A 9,097-nucleotide genomic window follows, 5' to 3' on the forward strand; every position below is an offset into this window, starting at 1 on the left:
CTTACGCAGCTAATATAAACAATATAATGAAAATCTTTCAGAATGATTACATTTTCATAAAACTAGAGAGTAGAGACATTTCCTAAAAATACCCTTCAACTAGCTTAGCTTAATGACTAATGTTTGACCTTCCATTGTGTGGCACTACTTACAGCTGATCTTACACAGTTCAGACAAATTAATCTTTTCAGAGCAAATCAACTAAGACAAATTGAAATGGCACTAGTTTGAATGTGTCAAATCAGGCCTGATACAAAAACATAACAGATAGCAGCACTTAGCTAACATTTAACATTTGGCATGGAGCTATGGCAACAAGATACTTTCTTCAAGAGCAAGGAGCCATAGTATTGTATCGAACGGCGGGGCAGGGAAGCGAACCCGGGTCACTGGTGTGAAAAGCAAACACTCATTGCGGCAAAAGGGTTAACCCACTTGGTGGGAACATGTACAGTATAAGGATCGCTAGTATGTTTTGTTCACTGTAAGCTACTCTCATTTGACCGAAGACATGACTATAGTCAGGAAACTAAACGGTTTTCATGGACATTAGCCTAATCAAAAAAATGAATTTTGTGCAAAAGAGTTTGACAAGTTTGGCTCTGAGAATGAAAATGAAAGATAATTGGTTACAATTGTGATAGAGAAGGCTGTTAAGAAGCCATTCATTCTATACGAAGTCCTGAGAGCTTGCTGAACTGACACAGCCTTGCCAATATGAAGCCTTTTCAAACATCAGCTAACACTTTCACAGCATTATGAGAAAGTGACCTTGTGAAGGCTGAGATGCAGTGTTCCTGAACACACACAAACACACATTTCAGCATGAACTTTTTGTGCCGTCCTGTTCGGCCTATCCTAATTTTATCCCAGATCATGAGCTCTCCCTGCTCTCTCTCTCGCTCCCAGTAGACTAGCTTGCTGACATTTAAGACGTCCAATGACCAAGCATCTACAATTCTCTGTTCGTCCTCCAGGATAAAGGTAGAGAGAGGACACAAAGAATCAAGGATAGACTACATTGCAAACTAGTCCAAGACAATACTCTGGCAGGCAATGGGCGTCATTAGACCACACTGAGATTCAGCAAACACCATGTGCTGGTTTCCAGGATATAGATTAAGCCTTGTCCTGGACTAAAAAACATGGTCAATTGAGAATCTCCATGAAAATGGGTTAGTCCAGGACAAGGCTCAATCTGTATCCTAGACTACAGGTTTAGTGTAAATTGGCAGCAAAGACAAAGGAGTAATGATTACAAGTTGCGTACCCACAGGACCACTGGACGTCAGACTAAACAATTGGTGTCTGTTTTCTATGCCTCCAATTAATATGAGAGCAACTGTACCTAAACAGATAGTTCACTCAAAACGCATCAACATCTAATTTCTGTACTGAAAGTGCTCCATCTTGAAAACTTGACTACTGACTTGCAAAAATGTTTGGGATCATATTAACAGTGGACTTACAGACAAAAAAATACAGTTTTTGAGTGAACCATCACATTAAATTTCTGGACACAACCCAAATTAGTAAGGATTTAGGTATAGTTTGCTTCCGTTTGGTGACATAGCCTTTCTTCTGCCACTATTAGGCTGAGTTTACACAGGCAGCCCAATTCAGATCTTTTGCCAATTATTTGCATATCTGATACCTATTTGATCTTCTCCCTATTGTGTAAACAGCAACAACAAAAAAACACATGGAATCTGATCTTTTGACTTCTGATTTATAGCACCAATCCTGATACAAACCCTATCCTCCATATGCGACCTCTGTCTGGAGGCTCAGATCAGATATTTTTGCTCTGAAGTGGTTTTTGTGTGGGGTTTTTTGCACAGGATCTGCCGTTACCATGACAACCACCCCAACATTTAAAAGAACAGTGACAGGAAATTAACATTGAATCTGTGTACTGGTTCACATCAGTGTGAATACGCAAATCTGATATGGGTCACATGTAAAACTGAGTGTGGACTTTCAGAAGAAAAGATAGGATATAGAATGAAAATCTGTTTCGGGTTCTTTGGGTGGCTGTGTAAACACAGCCTTAGGTTAAACAGCAGATTCATATGCATTATTCAAGTTTTGAAAGTGATTTGAACTCTAAATTCCAAATGACGTCAGTTGCACTTTAACTTGTAGTTTCCTTAACAGGGTTTAGGGGGCATGGACAAGAGGACCACAACAAGCAGTACCACAGGGTCGTGTTCATTACGTCATGTAACTCAAAACATTTGGTGCCTGATGAACACAACCCTGGTATCATAGCACTGGTTACATGTGAAAGGACTCCCTTTGCTGCCACTAAGTGTAATTTAAGTTTATTTAACTAATTGACAAGCTTGGGTATTGCAGTGAAAGTCGGTTGAATCCCTGGGGTAAATTCTGACCTGATTAGATGGGATTTGAGGTGCTTTCTGCTAATTAAAAGAGGCATATTAATTTGTGGTGAATGACTGTGAACCTTCACAATTAAGCTACAAGGATACAGTACATGTCTAGCTAATATAGTTTCAGGATATTTCTTTGGGATTTTAATGTTTGTTAAACAGTTTCTTCCCTCTTGCTAAAAAATCAGGTCAATTAATTTGAAGTGTTTGTCTGACATTCAGTCAAGGCAATGCAGTTCTGACTGCTATATGGATCAGTTGGTAAGAGCATGAAGCAAGCAACATCTAGGACTAGGTTGTGGGTTCAATTCCCGCAGGGAATCAAATACATATACTGTAGGTTGCTTTGGATAAAAATGTCTCGTTAGAGGCATATACTGTTATATAAGGCAACAGTCAGAATATTTGTGATATCTCTCAATGTAGAGAAGCAATAGTTGAAATGTTTTGCATTTGAACTGACATTTTGATTTTGCTCAGATGCAAGCAGGTATAAAAGTGTTGAGTGTTTGAGGAAGATTCTGCTGGGGAATTGCGTTGTAGTATTGTGTTCCTCTATCGCCATCTGCTGTATACAGAGGACAATTACACACAGTGCAGTACATATCCGCTGCCTGCTGTGTGTTGGTTGTTGACTTAAAGCTCTATTGTGCTTAACTCATTCAACCACAAGTCAGCCTGAGGTATGAATGACATACTGCAAATCAAAATCTAATCAACAATCAAATAGATTAATGAAATGGAGTACATATTCACAAAAAAGAGTAGCCACATAACACCTTTATTTTCTAGTAAGGCGTGGAACATTTGTTCCCATCTTTCCTCAGTTATGCATATCCAAGAACACAGCCATACAAATAAATATAATTAGCCAACAAATGACCTCACAAACATAAGGAGACAAACATTGTTTCCAAAGATATGAATTGTGCGTTTGCTAAATGCTGAATATTTGCTCCAAACGTTAATTATCACAAGATAAGCTTGGACATTTGTCAGAGTTTTGAAAAGTCTTGCGGTACAGCGTTTCTACACAGACAACGTGATTATTTGGTTGCTGGTAAAGTATTTCAACACAGATCATGGCACCATATTCCCTACATAGTGCTCTACTTTTGACCAGAGGCCTATGGGCCCTGGTTAAAAGTAGTGCACTATATAGGGAATAGGTAGGGTGCGATTTAAGACAAAACCAATGAGATTATTTGATTTCTGTTCCTCCTGTAGTTTTATCCTGTAGTGTTGGTGCTAACCAGAGACTAACTTTTGTGTTAACTACAGTCAATGATAGATTACCACATAAAATACTTAAATAAAAGGAAACAAATATAAAAAACAGAATTAAATGCATGGTTGTGTTGACTAAACAAAATGGACCAAGACCCGATCAGAACGCAAATTAATTCAGACCAGGGCTCTCCAACTCTGCTCCTGGAGAGCTACCCTCCTGTAGGTTTTCACTCCAACCCCAGTTGTAACTAACTGGATTCTGCTAATCAACCAGCTAATTATTAGAATCAGGTGTGCTAGATTAGGGTTGGAGAGAACACCTACTAGACAGTAGATCTCCAGGAACAGGGTTAGAGCCCTGATTTAGACTCTAAGTCATCAATAAATTCATGATTGTCCTGCATCTCCCTCTAGTAAGATAACTCATGCAGTTGTATTCACCAGGACATTCAAGATCAGTTGCAGAGAAAAACACATGCATAAGATGTCTGAAAACAGACAAATGATACGACAAGCCAAACGTCACAAACTTGCACCTGTGTATTTAGTAGAAAAATCTAAATGTAGCTATTTATAGCTGACTATGTTTGACATCTTTTTAATTATTTTGACTATTCTATGTCGTACGGATTGCATAACAACAACACACACTTTGGAGTCTTGATATTTAGGGCCGTAACGACCCTTTCTAAAAGATGGCAGCATATAATGAGATGTACAGGGTTTCCAAGCAGCAGTCACGTGATGAAAACACATTTACAGGTGCCTTACGTACTAACTAACGTTTGGTTCAAGGATGGAAAACAGGCCTCATACTTGGGGCCTGACAAAGAAAACCTCCAGACCCAAGTCAAAAGCTATATGGAGATAGGCTTTTGGGGATTTTCTTTGTCAGGAAGAACCTTGGACAAAATCATTTCACATTGATAGCTGCCCTTTCTTATTCAACTGCGACCCCAAAGCAAGAGCATTATTCAAAAGACCGCAGTAGTGCCATTAAGAATGAGAAAATACACCCTTTTTTCCCTGTTCATTCCAGCCTGTTGCGTCGTCTGAGCGCAGTTGTAGGCATTTCTTCTGGAATGCTCTGTGCTACCCCTATGTCCTCAATGTTTGTTTCACAAGAATCCTCCAACGAGGGCATGACCTCACTGTCATCTTTATCCTCCTCCTCCTCCTCCAGCTGCTCCTCCTCCCCTCCAGCGTCTGTCGCTGAGTACTCGTCCTTGGCTTCGGGGTGGACAGGCTCTGGTGCCTCTTTCCCGACACCACTTTGTTCGTCTGCCGCAGCAGCGACCCCCTCTGGCTGGGTGTCGTCGTGGGCTGCCAGAGACGCGATGAGGTCATCCAGGTTCCTCTCGCACTGCGGCTCTGAAAGATGGAAAAGAGCAAAAATTGCGACCGTGCGCTACAGTCACCGCAAACAGGCGCCCATTTCAGGATGGGTGTGTTTGAGTCAGGTAAAGATACGGCTTACATGTCATGTTTTGATGTCAATATTGCTCATGTGGATCATGTTTGATGGCGTGTGTGACTCTTCCTGCCCAACTCATTTCCCACAGGACAAATAAAGTTAATAATTTTTAAAAAATTACAAAAGAAATTTCCATACATGTTTGTTCACTGTATTAATGGTCAGAAAGTGACTTTTTGGACCTGAATGCCAAACCATTTAGGAGATAGCGGTGCTCAAAGCTGACCCATTTTGGATACCCTACCATACCAAAAAAACTGGATAATATAAAATAGGGAACGCGAAAGAAAAAATTGTTTTTTTGCAACGGAAAACAACAATTTCTTTATTTTTGTCCAGGGGACTCATTTATCAACCGTGCTGAATTTCTAACTAAACTCTGTGCACGTGGAAATCCTAGGATTTGCGTACGCCACAAATTAATGGAATTGATCAGACTGGCGCTCATTGTTTTCATTGATTAATCAGAACCATAGATGCGCAAACGTGAACAAACATTACAACCCCGCCTGGAAAACACTGTGTATTCACCTTTTATGGTGACAAAAAGGCCCTCATTTGCGGTATGAATTGGAACTAGGCAGCTGCGGTTTCTCAAAGAAAGGACAATGGTCAATTTGATCACATTTCTGTGGAGGTGTTGGCAGAATGTTTTCATCTTTTGCAGTTACTTTTTCAAACTAAACATGCGAGAGCCAAACTCTGGCCGTGAATTGCGCCAGATTGACTGTCCATTAGAGAAACATTCAACTAAGTGCTATAGCCCACACTGCTTCAACGCAAAAGACAAACTGTTGTTCAATATTTTGTTTATCAATAGATGATCGCGTTTCTATCTCCTGCCTTGGTATAGGCTCTGAGGTTAGATAGGTTATGATGTCACACTCCTGCACAGCAATACTCTACCACATAGCCTACTGTCAAATACTTTAAATAGACCGGTAGCCTAGACTATTTCCTTTCAGGTAGCTTGGCCTATTGAATGGTAATTATTTGTCGTATAGTAGCAGGAATAAACAATTCATATCAGAAAAGGAGAGATGTCCTGCAATATGACTATGATTTACATAATGAAAGAAAAATAAATATACAAGGCCACCGATCTCCTTACCAACGGAAAATGTGCATCTGTTTCATCATTATGCTTTAATGTGTTTATTAGCATTGCTATTAATTACAGTAATTCCTGTGTCACCAAGCAACACAGCTTCCCCAAAAGAACAATATTTGCTTGCAATAGAATTCTTCAACCACTAGAAGTTGTGCCTAAGCACAGGCTGAGGTGTGTGTGGAGCTATGTACACTATCCCGTAAAGTTCAAATATGATCAATATCAACCCTAGCGAGAAAACATGCAGAATGCAAGGTTGTCTTTTTTGTGCGTATGCACCTTTGATAAATGAGGCCCCAGGTACTCCCTGTTCGTTTGTTTTCTTCCATTTGGTGCCTAATGAACATGCCCCAGCAGGGGGTGGGGTCACATACCTTCAATGTTGAGGGGTGGACAGTCCATGCCTCTCTTCTTCATCAGGTGGCGGATGGACTGGAGCTGGGACATGATCTCGTTCTTCTGTTCCTGGGCCACAGACTTGACACTGGAGAGGAGCGAAATGGACAGAAGAGAGTGAGATCACTGAGGACAGAAATCTGGGAAACGCAGTCCCTGACCGGTTGCCCTTCGTAGGTTCAGTTCATAGCTCCGGGATTAAGTTTCTCTAGGTACAGATCTAGGATCAGCTTCCCCAATCCTAACCTTAACCATTAGTCAGGGAAATGCGAAACTGAGACTCAAAATCTGCATCTAGGCCCTAGGGGCCACTTCACCCCACACCCAGTTGATACATTAATTGCTTTGAACTAGATTTAGTTACCCACGGTCTTTAAAAGTTCAGTTCACTAAGGTCAGGTTTAGTACGCAGGTACCAGACGAGAGAAAGTACGGAGGCGAAAATACCTAGACTTGACAATCTATCAACATTTCTTTTCAAAACATTATCTCCAATTTGGTGCCTGGTCAACACACCCCAGAGTCCCATTACGATAAACGCTATTAGACTCAGCAGGGTCAACAGTTTATCAAGACCATGAGATGTGACTTTACAACTGTTATAACTACCTGGTTTGGATAAACTGGTCTTAATCACGACAGACATGTACTTAATTACATGGGGTGATATTTACAGAGCAATATTTACGCAGAAACAGAAGACAAACCGGAGCTCTGTAGTTTAATGGGTGAGTTGGCTTACTTACCAACTTGTCAATGGGTCCAGTTGGGTGAGAATGGAGTTGAGCATCTTCTCTGTTTGCGCTAGCCGCTGCTCCAGCTCTGTAAGCTGATTCTCTATGGAAAGACACAAAGCCACCAGCATGTAAAACCATGTAAAAAAGCATCTGCATGACGGGTAAGATAAACAAAGGTATGCAAACAGACCCTTGTGGCACACCACAGATACAGCACACACCTGTCTCCTCCGACTTATTGGGACCTTTTGCATCCTTCTTCTTTTGGGCTTGGGAGTCATCTGCAGACTTGATCTTGGAGATAGAAGGGAGACATCAATTTTAAAGTCTGAGCAGTATGTGTATTTAGTCGACTCAGGCTCAGACTGGCAGTATTACCATAGTTCACACAATCACGTTTGCTCTGATTAGCAATCAACTTTACTCCAATCCTGCTCTCTGTCTGTGTGTGTGTGTCTGTGTGTGTTTGTCTGTGTGTGTGTTTGTGTGTGTGTAGGCGTGTGCATGCATGCTTGCATGTTTAGAGATATCCCCAAGCAACCTCATCACAATCATCATTGCTACATTTTTCAATGGTGGAATTCCTGCTCCAGCCGATACCTTCAGAAATTTGTATGCTGCAAAGAGGCCGACTCCGATGGCATAGAGCGGCATCAGCGTGAAAACGTAGCCCTTGTTGCTGTTGGTTTTGTATTTGTCACCCTTCATCTCCTGCTCCATCATCATCTTCATCTGTTGCATGTTCTCCAGGGTCTGAGCTTTGTTCATGGAGCCGGCCGTGTTCTTGTTGACCGGCTGCCCTCTCACTGCACCTGGTCCAGGTCCCGGACCTGCTGGGAAATAACACATGAGAGAGGAAGAAGATGATGATGACGACGATAATAAACAGGCCTATTCATGACAGTTGTCTTATTGCTAAAGGCTTTAGAGGCTACCATGCTGCACACTTTTACAAATAGACAGATATCTTGTTTTGAATAAGTTTGACAATTTTGAACATAGTAAAACGTTAGGCTACTAAACAAATATATCATGGCAAGAGCAAAACATTGCATAGGCTAGGCCTACACAATATGACGGTGGCGTCACATTGCCATTTCCAATACTATTTTTAATTCATGCAACCTTTTCTGTTGTAGCGTGCATCAAATCTTGTTTCCTTCGCCCCGGACCCTACGCCGAACATTCTAGGGAACACCACAAACGCAAATAACACCGCCGTAAATGCGACCACCACTTGTTGGGACGATGAGAAAACCATATTCTTCTGCAACGTAAAGCACCAGAACAGCGACGAAAACAATCAGAGCCTTTGGTCCAGACGTGCAACACCGAATCTTTAGCGTTTCTAGGCTATTACGCAGAAGGGACACTGACTCAATGACGTTTCAAACTGAAAACCACCCAAACCCTGTATTGACCACTGAATGGTGCTGACTGAAGATAAACAGCTGCTGCTTCTTCTTCTTCTTCTTCTTCTTCTTCTTCGTTGGGATTTGGTTGGTGGATCGCATCCAACTTTCAGGTGCATACACCGCCGCCTACTGTACTGGAGTGTGAGGCCAATGCAAAATGTAAAGTGTTGGTTCCATGTTTCATGAGCTGAAATAAAAGATCCCAGAAATGTTCCATACGCACAAAAAGTTTATTTCTCTCAAATTTCTGTGCACAAATTTGTTTACATCCCTGTTAGTGAAAATGTCTCCTTTACCAAGACAATCCATCCACCTGACGTGTGTGGCATATCAATAAGCTG

General features: G+C 41.4%; 1 protein-coding gene across 2 annotated transcripts; it reads right to left on the reverse strand.

Annotated features, from left to right (window-relative positions):
• Nucleotides 1–3,153: 3,153 nt before the first annotated feature.
• On the reverse strand, nucleotides 3,154–8,823 carry LOC311128987 (uncharacterized protein). Of its 2 annotated transcripts, none has more exons than XM_084161219.1 (6): nucleotides 8,467–8,821; nucleotides 7,942–8,174; nucleotides 7,563–7,635; nucleotides 7,351–7,441; nucleotides 6,583–6,692; nucleotides 3,154–4,994 (listed from the first exon to the last, which is right to left on the reverse strand). In XM_084161219.1, the coding sequence occupies exons 1-6, from the start codon at nucleotides 8,600–8,602 to the stop codon at nucleotides 4,654–4,656; spliced, it is 984 nt and encodes a 327-aa protein (XP_084017345.1). In that variant the 5' UTR covers nucleotides 8,603–8,821; the 3' UTR covers nucleotides 3,154–4,653. The 2 variants fall into 2 exon arrangements, with proteins under 2 accessions (XP_084017345.1, XP_084017346.1); XM_084161220.1 differs by having other exon boundaries at nucleotides 3,155–4,994; nucleotides 7,942–8,171; nucleotides 8,467–8,823.
• Nucleotides 8,824–9,097: the final 274 nt, after the last annotated feature.

This window comes from Coregonus lavaretus, assembly GCF_964263955.1.
Source record: "Coregonus lavaretus genome assembly, chromosome: 5".
Taxonomy (NCBI): domain Eukaryota; kingdom Metazoa; phylum Chordata; class Actinopteri; order Salmoniformes; family Salmonidae; genus Coregonus; species Coregonus lavaretus.

Excerpts from the sequence above, each read along its gene's own strand:
- LOC311128987 (XM_084161219.1), bottom strand. The coding sequence starts at position 8,602 with ATGGTTTTCTCATCGTCCCAACAAGTGGTGGTCGCATTTACGGCGGTG. Across the intron at positions 7,442-7,562 it reads CAATAAGTCGGAGGAGACAG|AGAATCAGCTTACAGAGCTG; the intron begins GTGTGTGCTGTA and ends GTCTTTCCATAG. Across the intron at positions 6,693-7,350 it reads CTGGACCCATTGACAAGTTG|TGTCAAGTCTGTGGCCCAGG; the intron begins GTAAGTAAGCCA and ends GCTCCTCTCCAG.